This window comes from Somniosus microcephalus, chromosome 19 (assembly GCF_052327205.1).
Source record: "Somniosus microcephalus isolate GS21.2 chromosome 19, FLI_Smic_1.0, whole genome shotgun sequence".
Classification (NCBI taxonomy): Eukaryota; Metazoa; Chordata; class Chondrichthyes; order Squaliformes; family Somniosidae; genus Somniosus; species Somniosus microcephalus.
In genome coordinates, this window is record NC_141005.1 from 50,722,452 (window position 1) to 50,741,565 (window position 19,114).

Genomic DNA, 19,114 nt, shown 5'->3' on the forward strand with positions numbered 1-19,114 from the left:
CATATTGCAGTAATTTTATGTTTAGCATCTGCTGATTACTATTTTATGAAGATTACTTGAAATGGATGCCTGTTATTTTAGCAAGGCATCTTAAAGTAAAAAAGCCAGTCTACATGCAGTTATTGTCTAGGTTTACTTTTAACCTGCTTGAAATAAAACGTGATTCATAATGTAAGAGTCAATTTGAACATAAATTCCTACCTGTTTGGTACATCAATGTTTAAGATGCAGGTCTCCAGTAATTCCCCATGAAGGTCTGTACAGGATGCCAGTAGCCATCTCTGATCATGGGATAAACAATATCCAACAAAGAGCACATTGTACTTCTGGCTTGCCTCTCCAAACGTCTCACCTAGCTCTGTCTGTTTGTCCTTAATTGGCGCTAAGATATAAGGAGGTGAATACACTTGGATCGGATGGGGACGCTGGAATTGAAAAAAAAAATCTTTCAATTTGACAGTGCATCCTAAAACTATTTTTCCTTTTAAAAAGTAATTTTAGCCATGAAATCAGAAGGCCGCTAGACTCTTCCCTATAAGGAGGGAGGGAACAAGAGTACAAGTCACCTTCTCATGGCCATTTAAAGCAACATTGAAAGAGAACATGAAGCCAGCTGGTTAACCATTCTCTCAGCACAGGTAATGCTACGTGGAAGAAATTAAATTATTCATCAGGTAACTGTCACAGACTAAACAAGGCTCCACAGCACCATAACATAAAACATTGTTTTTTCAGGAGAGGGTGGGAAATGGGAGAATTAAAATGCATTATATGTTAGGTTTGCAAGTATAATGTAAGCTATCGTAACAGAACACTTAAGAACTTAAGACTAAGGAATGTACAATTGTATTTCTCTAATGGTTAAAAAAAGTGCAAAACACAAGCAGGCACTAAAACATGGCATATAACTGGAAAGTGTATTCCATAGCAAGTGGTCAGGAGGTTAGAACGATAGTAAACATTCTTTCAAACTGATATTACACCTGACCTTTTACATGCAGAATTTTACTTGAAATATTTATAATGGACAGCAAGACCATTGATGTGCAATAATTAGTGCAAGAACAGTAAATATCAATACAAGTTACAAACTAATACGCACCTCTGAATGCTTAAGGGTCATATCTATTGTGGAAGCAGGACCAAAGCCAGTTAGTGATTTAATGTGGATCTGTGTGGGAAGCGGCCGTCTGCATTGAGTGTAAACTGAGAATGCCAGTGATTTTAAGTGCTGGATATAGAAAGTGTGATCATCTTTCACTGGTTGTAGTAGATACTGGCAAGGCACAATCTGAAACAAAACAAAAGTTTCACGCTTCTATGCATCACATTGTGAGGTAACAGCTTTAATGCAATACCTTTAAAGCAGGCAGAAGTCTAATTGCTGAAGCATACTTGTACAGGAAACTTTCTTTTATCCGGCACGGACGGGACCGACGTGGTGCCGGTTCATCAAAAATTCCGGATAACCGAACGCTATAGTAAAAGATAGGGAGAGCTGACAGCTCCGTATAAAGCAACAAACCCTGTTGCTTAGCAACAACTGTAGAACAATGAACACAAGTTTCAAGCGTCTCTGTAGCTTAGCAACAGCTGCAGCCACACCCTTGCACAGCACAGATGGAAGGCAGCAAATAAATATGAAGTAAAACCTACTCCTGAATTTTGCCAGTTAACCGACATTTCCGGTTATTTAGGTGCCGGTAAATCGAAAGTTTCCTGTACAACACAAACAAATCCTTTGTATGATGAAGCTTAGCCAGTTCTATGTTCGGCATTAATGTAAAATGGGTTTTCGAATAAAACAAAAAACCCGAGTGCTATGGAACACTTAAGTGAATTTTTAAAATTAATAGGTAACATGTAAAAAAAGATTTAATTTCAAATTACCTGGACAGTGAATGCATTCCTCATATGCTCTGGCAGATTATCCAGCATCTCCATGTAGCACCGTAACAGGCCTAGCAGCCATCCACTTGTAAAAGATGACTCTTCTTCTGAGGAATATGTAAAAGGATCAACAAGATAGATGACGACAGCTGGTGGATATGCATTGCTGTCAGCTGACTCAGCTTCAGTAGGAATTCCTATCCGCTCCCTTTCTGTAGTACTGCAACAGTAAAACATATGGAGGTGAAATGACAAATATTGTTCAACTCATTTATGATCACACATACTTCAACATTTTGTTCCATCTCAAGTGTAAAATGCACACTTCAAAAGCAAAGCTTCTATCAGCACCTCTCCCATAGCACTGCAGTGGCCAAGGAGCAGATACAACTTTGTCGTTGATTAATTGCTCCTGCTCGGTCTTGTCCTGTCCTCATCCTTCTCCATCTCTTCAGTTGCCAAGGTCTCAGACAGTGTTTCAGTCTATGCTGCACTGGCTTTCAGGAAGTGGGAGTTGATAAAAGGCTCAATTGAAAGATTAATGGAGGCTCTCAAGGCCCAATCATTATGCATTTGGCAATCAATTTGCTAGAGTGTAATTTCGTAACATAAAATATATCTAATAGATTAACGGTCAACCTCTGACAGCCTTATAGTGGCCTATAATTTTGATAGTACATGATTAGGATGTGTGGAAGTATCTATTTCTCTGTATGGTATACTCAACAAATTTTACATATATATATATACACACACTTCAAGAAATGTTCCAGCTATGGTAGTTAAAATGCTTTACACTGCTGTGACTACACAAGTCCTAGGGCTGCCCGTCACCAAACCCCATTATGTAAAAGTAGTTATATAAGTTCTTAACTAAGCTTATAATGTACATAAAAATCTCTATAAATAAATGCAACCATTACTGATGTCTGCATACATCACACTTACCTCTCTTGTACTTCTTGCTGCTGTGCAGAACTCTGGGCATCTGAATCTCCACTTCCACTAGGTGTACTCCCTGGAGGTCTCTCTGTACTAGTGCTTGAGCTACCACTCTGCACCGGAGCAGCCCCAACAGTCCCACCAAATCCTGAAGAGGATGAGGTTGTTCCTGTCTGATGCAAAACTGGGGTAGTGGTTGTGGTGGTAGTGGAGGTAGTAGAAGTGGAACAGGTACCTGTTGACCCACTTCCTACACCAGAGCTGCCAGTTGTTGCAGTGCTACTGCCAGTGCTGGTTGCGGAAGTAACTGTAGTGCCAGTTGTCACTGGTGCAGAAGTACCCCCCGTTCCCGATGGTGGTCCACTGCTTCCAGATGTTGCCTGCCCCTGGGTACCAGAAGATGATGTTGGCTGGTGTTTTGGTGGAATCAGCAGGCTGTTGTCCAGCTGAAGTGTAGCCAGGTAAGGTGCTGGATTTTAAGGGGTAAAAGGAACATTTATAGAATTAGTAAGCGAATTTGAAGAACTGTTTTTCAGCAATTAATATATCTTGTACAATCAAATAAATGCACATAAACTGTGGTTTTTAAGATAACTAAGTGATTTAAAATAAACTTTTACAACCAATCTCAGCATCATACAATTTAATCTCCTACAACAAAAAGGTAAATAAAATCGAAGAATTACAAGACTGCTGAAGTTGGCATTCTTTAATGAGGAACAGATTGCTCATTCTTTTCAGAAAAAAACATGAACATTAATTATTACACTTACCCAAGTGATGGCGACAGACTTGAGCATAGAGTTTTAACTTGGCAAGATTGTCATTCTCGTCACTAACCCAGGCTTGAGAGAACCACTCATCGACAGATTCATCCGCTAGCTTTTTTGCAGAACTCTTACCAACCCGCATGATTCCATCTCTCAATACTTTACAGATAGGTCTATGCTCACCAAGTCTGCATGTCTGTTAAAATAAAATTGTATTCAAGTCAATAAGCAAGCACGGAGAATATGTTTGATCAAATGGGAGGAAATATAATTACAAACAATCTGCTGGGCTGCCCTGTTTTTCTGAAGATGTAAGTATACTTAATATCCTTTAAATATTTTTAAAAACAGGTATCTTCAACATAAAATGTTACCAAGCGCTTAAAAGATGAACATTCAAGTGGCTAAATGTTAGCTTCTTTTTTTATGTTGATATACAATCTACTGCTGTTAATTCAAATTTGTTGCTTACATTTAAAAAATTCCAAGTTATCCAGTAAGTTTGAACTAAACAACTTTGAATTAACAAGGTGCATTTCCCACCCAATCATAGTTCAAGTTTCAGTCCAGAAAGTTCCCAGTTGTTGTTTTTATTTCCAAAACACATTAGATTACTTCAAGTTAATTTTACCAAATAAAAGTTCCTGCAAGTCTAAAATAATTCATTGTCCCTGTTGCATTACCCTTAGTATTTTTGCATCAACAAAGCACAACAGTGGTGCTGAATAACCAAAGATTCAAAGAATTAATTCTGACTTGTAATAATTAAACTTCCTACAATTTTCTTAAAGTATTATTTTTACAGTAAAATTACTATTGCATAGTTATATACATTTGCTTTATGTTGTTAAGCATTTATTCTGACCTCATATACAGCACTAAGATCCCTGAAGAAATTTTTGGCTCCAGTGAGCAAGGCCTCATTTTCTGGACAGACCACAATGTAGGCTACGTCACGCTGAGAACCGTATGGTTCTAGAAGCAGCTTCTCCCAAAAGGGCAGTGCAAAAGGGGAGATCATCAGGAAGTCTTTATCGTAGCCCAGAAGCAGTGTGGGGATAGGGAGTGGCTCTGGTGATTCTTCTGAACCTGAACAAAAGACAGTGATATGACATTAACCTTTTTGAGATAATACCAGAACTTTGCAAATATAAACATTTTCTTACTATCAGATTTCCCTAGTCTATAATGCATTACATATCATGGCAAAACAGCCAAGAGAATAATTTCTACTTATTGATACTTGGTAGCAATTCAGACCAACTATAAAACAATGTTTACCAGTAATCACATGACTAATTGGAGCTGTACAATATTTTAAACTCGTCCCATTACCTCTATTGTACCGTTTTGGTAACCTTTTGTAATTATGAAACCTGGGTATAGCTATCACTTTGTGGGCTGTACATCTTCATATTAAAATTTCTTTTATCTGCTATGTACATCAAGTCTATCATCAATGTTGCGAAGAATTATGTGGAATATACAGCATATAGAAACAGGCCATTCAGCTCAACTGGTCTGTGCTGGTATTTATACTCCACGAGTCTCCTCACCCCACCACCATTCCATCGACCTCATCTCATCCTTTCAGCATATCTTTCAATTTGCTTTTCTCTCATATACTCATCTAGTTTCCTTTTGAAAGCATCTAACCTATTTGCCTCAACCACTACCTATGGTAGGTGAGTTCCACATTCTAAGCACTCGGAGTAAATAAATGTATTTTCCTATTGAATTTATGAGTGACTATCTTGTATTTATGGTCTCTAAGTTTGGATTCTCCCACAAGTGGAAACATTCCCTCCACATCGACCCTGTTCAACCCATTCATAATTTTGAAAGACCTCCATCAGGTCACCTCTAAGTCTTCTCCTTTCTAAAGAAAAACGCTCCAGCCGGTTCAATCTTTCCCGGTAGCTGTAATCTCTCAGTTCTGATACCATCCTTGCAAATCTTTTTTGCACGTTCTCCAGTGTTTCCATGTTCTTTTTATAGTATGGAGACCAGAACTGTGCTCAGTACTCTAAGTGCGACCTGACCAGGGTCCTATACAAGTTTAACATAACTTCACTACTTTTGAATTCTTTACCACAAAAATAAATCCCAGTACTTAGTTAGCGTATTTAATTTGTGACCTGCGATGCTGCTTTTAATGATTTGTTCACCTGTATCCCCAGATCCCTTTGCTCTTCTACCCCATTCAGTTTCTTATTTTCTAAGGTGTAGATGCTGTTTCTGTTTTTCCTACCAAAGTGCATCACCTCACTTTTATCTATGTTAAAGTTAATTTGCCACTTAACTGCCCAGTCTGCAAGTTTTCTAATGTCCTCTTGTATTATGTTGCATTCTTCCTCAGTGTTAGCTATACCCCCCAGTTTGGTATCATCTGCAAATTTTGATAGTCACTTATTCCTAAATCCAAATCATTAATGTAAATTATGATTAATGGCGGTCCCTGCACAAATCCTTGTGGAACACCGTTTTCTACCTTCTTCCAAACTGAATAACTACCCTTCAACCCTACTCTTTGCTTTTTATTTTTTTAGTCAGTTTTCTAACCATTCAACTATTTGTCCCCTGACTCCACATGCCCTAACCTTTTTCACAAGCCTACCGTGTGGTACCTTAACGAAGGCCTTTTGAAAATCCAGGTATACGGCATCTACTGCATTACCCTTGTCTACTCTTTCCACTACCTCTTCAAAGAATTTTATCAGGTTAGTTAAGCATTACTTAGCCTTTTGAAATCCTTGCTAATTATTTTGTATTATATTTTCTGTCTCTAGATGCTCTTCTATCACTTCTTTTAGTATAGATTCCAGTATCTTTCCTATCACCGACGTTAAGCGGACTGGTTTGTAATTCCCAGGTTTTGTTCCATCTCCCTTTTTGTATATAGGAACAACATTAGCTGTCCGCCAGTCTTCTGGCACTATCCCCACTTCTATGGAAGTTTTATTTTTATCTGCTATCTCCTCCCTAGTCTCCTCGAGTATGCATGGGTGCATACCATCCAGACCTGGGGTTTTAGCCTCTTTAAATTTGCTAGTTTGTCGATTATTTTCTCCCTTTAATATTCTTTTTAAGCTCATCCTCTAGTGAAGTGTCCATTTCATTATCTTCTCTAGTAAAAACTGAGATTCAATACTTCTGCCATTTCTCGGTCATTACCTGTGAGTTTACCTTGCTCATCCTTTAGTGGCCCTGTCCCTATATTAATTTTCCTTTTGTTATTTGTGTGTCTATAGAACACTTATTTTTTATATTCCTTGATACTTTGATTTTGCAATTTCTCTTTGCCTTCTTGATGGAACTTCTCTCCTAAGTTCTTTGTATTCCCTTTATCCTCTCCTCCTTTAATATCTAAGTACTTCTTATATGTCTTTTTCTTTAAATTCAGTTTTCCCTTTAGTTCTTTATTCATCTACAGTGCCCCATAATTAGCTTGCTTGTTTTTGGCTTTTAGTGGAATACATTTCTCTTGAACTCTACTGATTACCCTTTTAAAGATTTCCCACCGTCTTTCTATCTGTTTTTCAAGATTTTCTCCCAGTTTACCTTTTTTAGTTCCACCCTCATTTCCTTATATCTAATCTATCACCTTAGTCTTCACCTTACATATGTCACTCTTGATCCTAATCCTGAACCATACTATGTTGTGATCACTATTGCTAAGATGCTCTCCTGCTTTTACATCTCCTATCTGTTCTGGTGCATTATTCATTACAAAATCCAGCAGTGATTCTTTTCTTGTTGGACTTTTTGCGTACTGAGTGAGAAAGGAGCCCTGTATACACAGTAAAAACGTTATTCCCTTTTCCCCTCGTGCTACTCCTTCCTGCCAGTTTATTTGGGGGTAGTTGAAATCTCCCATGATTATTCTATGTCTGCTGTAGATTTGCCTGCATATTTCTTCCTCCAATTCCCTCCCACTATTTGATGGTCGACAGTATACATCTATGGCAGGTAGTGACTAGTGGGGTACCGCAGGGATCGGTGCTAGGACCCCAGCTATTCACAATATATATTAACAATCTGGACAAGGGAACTAGATGCAATATCTCCAGGTTTGCAGACGACACAAAGCTGGGTGGGCGTGTGCGCTGTGAGGAGGATGCAGAGAAACTCCAGTATGATTTGGACAGGTTGGGTGATTGGGCAGATGCATGGCAGATGCAGTATAATGTGGATAAATGCGAGGTTATCCACTTTGGTGGCAAAAACAGATTATCTGAACGGCAATAGATTGGCAAAAGGGGAAGTGCAACGAGACCCGAGTGTCCTTTTGCACCAGTCGCTGAAGGTAAGCATGCAGGTGCAGCAGGCGGTTAAGGCGGCAAATGGTATGTTGGCCTTCATAGCGAGAGGATTTGAGTACAGGAGCAAGGATGTCTTGCTGCAGTTGTACAGGGCCTTGGTGAGACCACACCTTGAGTATTGTGTGCAGTTTTGGTCGCCTTATCTGAGGAAGGATGTTCTTGCCATGGAGGGAGTGCAACGAAGATTCACCAGACTGATACCTGGGATGGCAGGAATGACGTATGAAGAGAGATTGGGTCGATTAGGCTTATATTCGCTAGAGTTTAGAAGAATGAGAGGGGATCTCATTGAAACTTATAAAACTCCAACAGGACTGGACAGACTAGATGCAGGAAGGATGTTCCCGATGGCAGGGGAGTCCAGAACCAGGGGTCACAGTCTAAAGATAAGGGGTAAGCCATTTAGGACTGAGATGAGGAGGAATTTCTTCACCCAGAGTGTGGTGAACCTGTGGCATTCTCTACCACAGTTGAGGCCAACTTAAATATATTCAAGAAGGAGTTATATATTTCTTAAGGCTAAAGGGATCAAGGGATATGGGGAGAAAGCAAGGACAGGGTACTGAATTTGGATGATCAGCCATGATCTCATTAAAATGGCGGAACAGGCTCGAGGGGCCGAATGGCCTACTCCTGCTCCTATCTTCTATGTTTCTATGTATTAAGGTGATGAAACCCATATCTTTTAACTCAATCCATATGGATTCTGTATCCATCTTACTGCTAGTTGCATCCTTTTTTTCTACTGCCATTATCACATCTTTAACTAGTACAGCTACTTCCCTCCACTCCTTCCTTCCCAAATGTGTTATATCCTGCAATATTTAGTTGCCAATCCTGTTCTCTATGTAGCCATGATTCAATCATCCCTACTATATCCAGATCCTCTGCAAATTATTGCCTTCAGTTCATCCATTTTGTTTTCAATATTACGTACATTGCTGTACCTATAGTTTAAATTGTTCTTATTTATTATTTCTCTTTAGTAGTTATTTTACTCTTATACTCTATGACATTATCCAATCTCCGGCCAGTCGCATTATCCTTATTCCTTCCTTTATTTTGCCCTTTACTCTTTTTTACTGATTCTTTTATTGTTAGGTTTATGTAATTTCTAGCAGTTTCCTCCCCCATGTTAATAGTTTAAAGTCTTTTTTACAGTCCTAGTTATCGTTTCCACTAGGACCTTGTCCCCAGCCCTGTTCAGGTGCAGCTGTCCCAATGGTACAGCTCCTTTCTGTCCCAGTACTGGTGCCAGTGTTTCGTGAAATGGAACTCCTCTTTCCCCACACAACATCTTCAGTCACATGTTGAGTTTCCTAATCTGTTTGTCTTATTTTGATCTCATGTAATGTGCATGTTAATATAATTCTACCGATACATGCCTTTAAACTGCACGAGAAAGAGAATAGAATCCATAAAATTTAGGAAGTGTTTTCATTTGCACAACAATCCACCTAGTACCATCAGGAATAATTTGAATTGTTTGAGTAGTGAATGCCATATTAATTTTAGCTAATTAACAAAAGTCAACCCAAACATAATAACATGAAATTCAGGATAATGTGTAAAAATGAAAACAGGACTTTACCATAGGATCCTCTGCCTATCTTGTGGAACTGTTGCCAGGTGAGAGGTCCTTGCACATGTTGGATATTCTCCCACGTCCTTCCTGTCCGTTTCTTCTGAATGGCATCTTGTAGAAAAGGCTGCAGTGACAGCAGCATACGGACCACATCCTGGGATGAGAGGACGCTTACATCCAGAACTGCAGATAAGAAACTCTGTTATTGCAGCACGTTAAAGGCCCTATCCTGGACACAAATTTACCGCTGCCAATATTTAGAAATGAAGTATATAAACTGCATTTTGCCATAAAAGTAGGAAGCTCCCCCCGCTTTCAAATCTGCCATCACCCCGTCCTCAAAAAAACCCAGCCTTCATCCCTCTGTTCTTGCAAACTAGCACCCAATCTCCAACCTGTCGTTCCTCTCCAAAGTTCTTGAACAGGTTATCGCCTCCCATCTTTTCAGCAACTCCATGTTTGAATCTTTCCAATCAGGTTTCTGCCCCTGCCACAGCTCTGAAACGACCCTAATCAAAGTCACAAATGAAATTTTATTGCTGTAACTGTGGTGCACTATCCCAGCTCATCCTTCTTGACTTGTCTGCAACCTCTGATATGGTTAACACCTGTCCTCCGTGGTCCAAGGGAGTGGGATGGCCCTTGCCTGGTTCCACTCTTAATTATCCATTCATAGCCAGAGAATCTTCTGCAATGGCTTCCCTTCCCATGCCTCCAGCATTACCTCTGGAGACCCCACAAGGATTTTTCATCCACATGCCGCCCCTCGGCGACATCATCCGAAAACACGTCAGGTTCTGCATAGAAGCCGATGACACCCAGCTCTACCTCACCACGACTTCTCTTGACCCCTTCACTGCTTGCGCGACATCCTGATGTGCCAAAATTTCTTCCAATTAAACATCGGAAGACTGAAACCAGTGTCCTTGGCCCCCACCACAAACTCCATTTCCTAGCCACTGATTCCTTACCCCTTCCTGGCCACTGTCTCAGGCTGTTTGCAACCTTGGTGTCCTATTTGACCCCGAGTTGAGCATCCGACCCCATATCTCCTCAATCACAAGACCACCCAATAACACCTCTATACTATTGCCCATCTCCACCCCTACCTCAGCCCATCTGCTGCTGAAACCCTTAGCCCAGGTGCTATTGAAACACTCATGCATGCTTTTGTTACCTCCAGACTCTACTATTCCAATGCTCCTCTGGCCGCCCTCCCCTCTTCCACCCTTCATAAACTTCAGCTGATCAAAAACTCTGCTTCCCGTATCCTAACTCGCATTCCCCCATCACCTTGTCACGTGCATTGGCTCCTGGTCCAGTATTCTTGTGTTCAAATCCCTCCATGACCGTGCTCCTACCTAACCTCCTCCAGCCCTACAACCCTCCGAGAACTCTGGGTTCCTCCAATACTGGCCTCGTACACCCCCTAGAGTCATAAAGCACAGAAAGAGGCCCTTCGGCCCATCGTGTCCGTGCCATCAAGCCCTGTCTATTCTAATCCCATTTTACAGCACTTGGTCCGTAGCCTGTATGCTATGGCGTTTCAAGTGCTCATCTAAATGCTTCTTGAATGTTGTGAGGGTTCCTGCCTCTACCACCCTTTCAGGCAGTGAGTTCCAGATTCCAACCACCCTCTGGGTGAAACGGTTTTTCCTCAAATCCCCTCTAAACCTCCTGCCCCTTATCTTGAAACTATGCCCCCTGGTTATTGACCCCTCTACTAAGGGGAAAAGTTCCTTTCTATCTACCCTATCTATGCCCCTCATAATTTTGTACACCTCAATCAGGTCCCCCCTCAGCCTTCTCTGCTCTAAGGAAAACAACCCCAGCCTGTCCAGTCACTCCATGGCTGAAGCGCTCCAGCCCAGGTAACATCCTGGTGAATCTCCTCTGCACCCTCTCCAATGCAATCACATCCTTCCTATGGTGTGGCGACCAGAACTGCACACAGTATTCCAGCTGTGGCCTAACTAGCGTTTTGTACAGCTCCATCATAACCTCCCTGCTCTTATATTCTATGCCTCAGCTAATGAAGGCAAGTATCCCATATACCTTTTTAACCACCTTATCTACCTGTCCTGCTGCCTTCAGGGATCTATGTACATGCACGCCAAGGTCCCTCTGATCCTTCCTAGGGTCCTACCATTCATTGTGTATTCCCTTGCCTTGTTAGTCCTCCCAAAATGAGTCACCTCACACTTTTCAGGGTTAAATTCCATTTGCCACTGTTTTGCCCATCTAACCAACCCGTCTATATCGTCCTGTAGCTTCCCTCCTCGCTATTTACCACTTCACCAATTTTCATGTCATCTGCGAACTTACTGATCATACCTCCTACATTCATACCTAAATCATTAATGTACACTACAAACAGCAAAGGACCCAGCACCGATCCCTGCGGTACACCACTGGACACAGGCTTCCAGTCACAAAAACAACCTTCGACCATCACTCTCTGCCTCCTGCCACTCAGCCAATTTTGGATCCAATGTGCCAAATTGCCCTGGATCCCATGGGCTCTTACCTTCTTGACCAGTCACCCATGCGGGACTTTGTCAAAAGCCTTACTGAAGTCCATGTAGACTACATCAACTGCAATACCCTCATCCACACACCTAGCCACCCCTTCGAAAAATTCAATCAAATTGGTTAGACATGATCTCCCCCTGACAAAGCTATGCGGACTATCCTGGATTAATCCTTGCCTCTCCAAGTGGAGACTAATTCTGTCCCTCAGAATTTTTCCAATAATTTCCCTACCACTGATGTTAGGCTCACTGCCCTGTAATTCCGTGTTTTATCCCCACTACCCTTCTTGAATAATGGTATTACTTTAGCTGTCCTCCAGTCCTCTGGCACCTCTGAAAATTAGTGTCAAAGCCCCTCCAATCTCCTCCCTTGCCTCACACAGCAGCCTGGGATACATCTCGTCTGGGCCTGGGTGTTTATCCACTTTGAAGCCCGCTAAAACCGCTAGTACCTCCTCCCTCTCAATACTAATTTGTTCAAGTACATCACAATCCCCCTGCCTGATTTCTATGCCTACATCGTATTTCTCCATAGTGAACACAGATGCAAAATATTCATTTAAAACCTCACCTACATCTTCCGGCTCTACACACAGATTGCCACTTTGGTCCCTAATGGGCTCTACTCTTTCCCTTAATATACTTATAACACACCTTGGGATTTTCCTTTTTTTTCCCGCCAGTATTTTTTCATGCCCCCTCTTCGCTCTCCTAATTTCTTTTTTACATACCCCCCTGCATTTTCTATACTCTTCCAGGGCTTCCACTGTTTTTAGTTCTTTGTATCTGCCAAAAGCCTCCCTTTTTTTCCTAATCCATTCTTGTATATCCCTTGACATCCAGGGTTCCCTGGGCTTGTTGGTCCCACCCTTGACCTTTATGAGAACATGTTGGTGTTGTACTCTCTCTATTTAGTTTCTGAAAAACTCCCAGTGCTCTGATTTTCCTATAAGTAGCTGATCCCAGTCCACTTTGGCCAGATCCTGCCTTATCATATCATGGGCCCTACATCCTTCGTCCCACCACTGGAGGCCATCCCTTCAACCACCTAGGCCCTAAGCTCTGCAATTCCCTCCCTAAACCTCGCCACCTATCTCTTCTCCTTTAAGACGTTCCATAAAACCTCTCCCTTTGACCAAGCTTTTGGTCACTTGTTTGGCTCGGTGTCAATTTTTAAACTGATAACCTACCGGTGAAACGCCATGGAATATTTTACTACGTTAAAGGCACTATATAAATGCAAGTTGTTGTTGAATCTAGGGAATTTATTTTATTTAAAGAATATGCATCCTAGTTTTTCTGAAAATATATTTTCTTGGTGAATTTTCACATTCATCAAGTAGAGATACACCAGTGCTGGAGAAGAAAAAAAACTGAGCAAGCAACCAGGGAGGTGGCTGGAGTCAGTAGCAAGGAAGTAGGGCTTTTGGCTGAAAATTATGACTTTAATCTTCATGGTGTTCAACTGGAGGAAATACTGGCTCATCAACGACAATGTCAAGCAAGAAACCCAACAGCAGAGGCGTATGTGGAATCTAAGTGAGTTGTGGAGACGTAGAGCTCTGTGTTGTCAACATACTTACCCTGTGCCTACAGATCATGCAGTCGAAGGTCTTGGGACATGCAGCACTAAGGCTCTTGAACAAAGAACATGGGCCCTCAATTTGCGGTCCGCAAATAAAAAGCCCATGTACCTGGTGGTCCAGGAGGTACGGAGATTCTTGGTCCTGGGCCTCTCCAGGTACCCGCGGGTAGAGGCCCATGTACCCCAGGAGCGCATGTGGTTCGCAAACATCCCTGGGATCACATGAGCTGGCCCAACAACTTGTATTTATATAGCACCTTTAACATAGCAAAACGTCCCATGGCGCTGCACAGGAGTATTTTAAGACAAAAAAAATATTGGACACCGATCCACATAAGGATAAATTAGGGCAGGTGACTAAATGCTTGGTCAAAGAGGTAGGTTTTAAGGAGCATCTTAAAAGGAGGAAAAAGAGGAAGCGACGCGGACAGGTTTAGGCAGAATAAAAGGGGATCCCCATTCATGCTTAGAGTTTTTGTATGTACGGCATCCCCATAAACATAAATGGGAATACCCCCAAAAATACATGTACACGTCAAATTTAAAACAATTATATTTAAAATTAATTAAAATGCCATTTAAATTTATTTTTCAAAAATATTTAAAGTGGCTAAAAATACAAGTTTAGTAATGTTTAAATGATGGAAAAAAATTGTTTATGTTCATTTAAACTCTTACGTAAGAAGTTGACGGGCATTTGCTGGGCAGAAGTTGGGCTCCGCTCGCAGATGCCCTTTCCCCGGGGATGTGTTGGATCTGTCAAGAAGACTCTTGACCGATGACAAGTTCTGGGTTTTCGCACATGCGTGAAAACCTTAAGTTGCGCGGCCCTTACGGGCGCGTACACACCTTGCATGTACCTATAGGGGCTGCAAATTATGGGTCATGGGCTCACTCCAATCCCTCCCTCACCGCCGCAACATTTCCATTTCAGATCCCATCAAACCTTGCATGCCTTTTTCCTAGTAAAACATTTACTGTAAACAATTTCTTTTTGCATATAGCACACTTTTCATCTGTTTAAAAAAACCCATTACCATCTCCTTTGCCTTGCACCATCATCCCTTTTGTCATTTAACGTTTCCTGCCTTCCACCCGATCACTTTTGTTCTTGCCTCCCCTCCCCCTGCCTCTACACGGTTAGATCGCTAACTTTTTCCAGTTCTGACGAAAGGTCAGCGACCTGAAACATTAACTCGGTTTCTCTTTCCAGATGCTGCCTGACCTGCTGAGTATTTCCAGCATTTTCTGTTTTTCTTTCATGTTAATATATTCAAATACAACACATACTCGCATATTATAGTTATACTAGCACATTTTCCAATGCAAAATGGCGTATGTCAAATGAAAAACAAAAATCGCCAAACTGATGTACAAGCGGGAACCAATACACACAAAGATCCTCCCAAAGGTGATGAGACAGTGTTGCAGTATAACCTTCACACAGTTCAGAGTTTTCTTTTAATCAGCTTTGAATTCTAAAGGCATGCAGAACTGCTGTGGTTACACTGATAAACTATAACACCATTCATCACTTGCTTCTTAACTCATCTTAAAGGGGAACTCAACAGTCATCTTGAGCTGCTCATTCACACCAGTAAATTCTAAACACTCTGCAGCCCAAGAGGCAGCTATTTCTACCATACAGATCATTCAAAGTCCTTCAGAATCCATTAACTGGAATACAGATCTTATGTCAGTAGATGGTCTTTCATTTGAAGTGTGTACCCTCTGAAGATCAACAAGGCAATTTTAACTCTCCCCGTGGCAGCAAAGGAACGGGGAAGCAGTTAAATTAGAGCAGATACATTTACCGCTCCATTCCCACTGATCTGCGATTTTGAAGCCGCTGGATACGCTGAATGAATCTCCCGCCAAACTCTGGGTAAAGCTGTCAGGAAGCCAACGAGGTCATAGAAGACATGTTAAAACAACTTCCCTTCCTGTCCATTCTATACTCCTGAATGTCATACTCATTGCCACCTTTTGAAGCCATCTACATTCAGATATTACTACTACATTGCCACAACACCCTCCAAACCTAGCATCTTATTTCTAATTCATTAAAAACAATGACAAGGTTGTGAACAATCTGATGTAGCCCAAGACACTGGCCAGGGAGGGTGATGAAGTCAGTTCTGAAGGACCAAACTTTGTGGCAGGTGGCCGAGACAGTGGTTTCAATCTTCCCAATGTTAAGTTGAGAAAGATAAGGCTCATCCAGGACTGAATGTTGGACAGCTGCAGTGTAGGTGGGTCGAACGAACTGGTAGAGAGAAAGAGCTGGGCATCATTGATAGAGCAGAGAGACGTGGTGTAGAGAAAGAGCTGAACGCCAGCAGCATACATATGGAAGCGGACTTTATGTCTGTGGACGATGTTGCCAAGCGGCAGCATGTAGGAGAGGAACAGGAACAACTAAAGAGGGATTCTTGGAAGACTCTTGGGGTGGGAAGAGAAGATATTGCTAGTGATGCTCTGGCTTCATCCGATAGGTAAAAATGCAACCCAGCAGAGGTAGTTCCAGGAAGGGCAGTACAGAGGAGGTACTGTAGGAGGATTGTGTGACTGAAGGCTGCAGAGTAGTTAAGGAGGACAAAGAGGGATAATGCACCAGAGTCACAGTCACAGAATTAGAGCAGTTTTCATGGTGTGGGAGGGGCAGGCTGGATTGGCGGGATTCAAATAGGGAATTGCGGGAGATAAGAAACAGCAACTTCAAGCGAAAGAAAGAGATTACCATTACAGTACATGGTAGTTTAATACTATAACCTGCAATTTATCTTGTTTCGAAGCCAAAATTATTTTCCTTTACAAGATGACCATTCTCTGTTCACGATGGTAAATTTACACGTCCAATTTAACCCTTTTTGAACAGTGGACTTTTGAGGGAGTTGAATATAACACTTTGTGGAAATGACACCCATGAGCTTTCCATAAATTGGTGAACGCCAGGTAGAGATGTATAATATATGCACAGGAATGCTTGGATTCAGATTAACATTGTCAAAAAATTTTAATACTCTCTTTTCAGGAAAGGAGACAAGAAAGTTAACTGGGCTATTAACGGATTAAAATGCTAAATTTACCACAGAGAACTTATTTGTATAACATTATCAAAAGCAGTCCCAGTTGCTTGGATGGAACTGGAAACATCTATTAGTATTCTTATTGCTGTGCTGCACATCTGACTTCTTTAGTTCCTTTACCATGTGACTTTTCAGGGATTCAAAATACAGGAAACTTTCTGGTATCCGGCACGGACGGGACCGACGTGTTGCCGGTTCATCAGCAATTCCAGAGCTCCGTATAAAGCAACAAACCCTAACAGCTTCAAAACAATCGGCACAAGTTGCAAGCGTCTCTGTAGCTTAGCAACAGCTTCAGCTACACCCTTGCACAGCAACAAATGGAGTAAAAAAAGTAATAAAAGTTATCTGAACCGACTCCTGAATTTTGCTGGTGGATAGAGCGTTCCGGTTATTTAGGGGCCGGTTAATCGAAAGTTTCCTGTATACAAGCTGGGCTTTTTGGGGTTAGAGCAAGGAATTGCTTCCATTTCCTTTTTTAAATACAGAAACACCTTTCAAACGTGCCTGTGTATATATAGTAAGTAGTGCAACAATATTTTTGACACAGCTGAGCAGTTAACTTTGGAACTGTGCGGTGGAGTCCTATGGTATTGAGCGTTGGGAATAGGATGATGTACCGAAGCTCTAACTTAGCATTCCACACAGTGGAGGGATTCAGACTAACTACAGGAAACTTTGGTTTATCCGGAGGTTAACTGTCCGGAATGCTCGAGCCACCGGCAAAAATCAGGAGCCGTTTCGTTAGGTTTTTTTTCTTTTCGTTGCTTTTTTTCCCCCCACCAGTCAGGCACTGCAAGGTCTCGCTGAAGCTGTTGCTAAGCTACAGAGACGCTTGCAAGGTACGACCGACTGTTTAGAAGCTGTGGCTAAGCAACAGGGTTTGTTGCCAGATACGGAGCTCAAAATCTCCGTATGTTTCAACATTAGCGCTGGTTTGCCCGGCAGTTTTGATGGGACGGCAACAGCTCGGTCCCGTCGGTGCCGGATAGCACAAAGTTTCCTGTACTGTTACTTCACACACAGCATGCTGTGCGCAAATTGGCTGCCCCGTTTCCCACATTACAAGTGACTACACTTCAAAAAGTACTTCATTGGCTGTAAAGCACTTTGAGATGTCCAGTGGTCGTGAAAGGCGCTACATAAATGCACAAGTCTTTCTTTGTGTCATGGAGCAAGGGAGGAGCACAGCAAAGAAAGTCACAGATTATGGAAGTTTAAAAATGACAAGTTAGTTGAGTTTTGGCAGCAATCACATGTCTGACATCAAATTACATGGTGGCAAAGGCCCTTATAGGAGGTCGCCTCCGTCAACCTCTTAGTCAAACAGCATTACATAGCATAGGAGAACAGAAAAAGAGGGAAACATTAGATGATTATCTGACTTGCAGCTTTCCCCAAATCTCCAAATGTCACTCAAGCCCAAGTATAAAGAGGTCCTAATCCAAACTTGGGGTGGAATCAGACCCCTCCCCTTTTGTTGTTGAGATTTCAACTCCATCGAAGAGCCATGCAAAACCTAGTCTTCTCTCAACCTCTGGTGCAATATAAAGTTACGTAATAATACGTATCAAGTTGAAGAAATGAGAGAGGAAGCACCAGGTAAGAAAGAAATCAGAAGGGCAAACAGAAAAGGACATTTTCTTGGACCTTTTTTGACAAATACTTTGTGCTCAAGATGAATGTTGTCAGCATTACCGTTTGGAATAGTCCTGCATGTTTGGTGCCATTTCTGAATCAACCATTTCCAAGTCAATCAAGCACAGCCAACTGGAAAGCACAGCTCTTTCCACTTTGTCTGTATAAAACTGTATATCTGATGTATAATTGGCAGTTTCGCACTGCAGACTCAAGAGCGTTTCATAGTTGGGTTGAATCTAGCAAACTAGAACAGGATGAGGGCAGATTTTGGAAACATGAGGAGCGAGCTAGCTGGGATGAGGAAGAAGAAAAATTACATGTGGGACTGTGAAGGAACAGTGGGATTTTTTTAATTTTTTTTTTATTTTTTATAAAGAGTGCAAAGCTACAGAATAAGTAAATTCCATTGAAAAGGGAAATTACAAGTTGTTTTAAAATGCATTGATAGAGGGGGGTTGGGAACCAATTAAGATTGAAGGGAGCCTATGAAGAAACAAAGGAGAATATAAAAAAGAAGCGGCCAAATGATGGCGTATGAAGAAAAATTTCAAAAAACATCAAAATAGTATATTACGAATAAATCAGTAAAAAGGGAATTGTTAAAAACAAAGAGGCAAGGATTGTCAATTTGTAGTTTATAATCAAAGCATGGCAGAGGTATTTACTAAAAAGGATATTGGATGGAAGGTGAATCCTGAAATGGTCAAGACCAAAATGAACGATATGATAATGGATTAAAGGAATCTTTTGCTTACTTAG

General features: G+C 41.5%; 1 protein-coding gene across 4 annotated transcripts in view; it reads right to left on the minus strand.

The window, feature by feature from the left end:
* Positions 1 to 19,114, minus strand: part of LOC147104427 (mediator of RNA polymerase II transcription subunit 13-like) — a 356,394-nt gene that overhangs the window by 22,815 nt on the left and 314,465 nt on the right. For all 4 annotated transcript variants that reach the window (XM_085961771.1, XM_085961770.1, XM_085961769.1 and 1 more), the window contains 7 exons: positions 9,516 to 9,692; positions 4,468 to 4,691; positions 3,606 to 3,798; positions 2,839 to 3,301; positions 1,891 to 2,110; positions 1,103 to 1,291; positions 202 to 425 (listed from right to left, as the gene is read on the minus strand). In XM_085961771.1, coding sequence (XP_085817897.1) covers positions 202 to 425; positions 1,103 to 1,291; positions 1,891 to 2,110; positions 2,839 to 3,301; positions 3,606 to 3,798; positions 4,468 to 4,691; positions 9,516 to 9,692 — 1,690 coding nt within the window. The remainder of the gene's footprint in view (positions 1 to 201; positions 426 to 1,102; positions 1,292 to 1,890; positions 2,111 to 2,838; positions 3,302 to 3,605; positions 3,799 to 4,467; positions 4,692 to 9,515; positions 9,693 to 19,114) is intronic.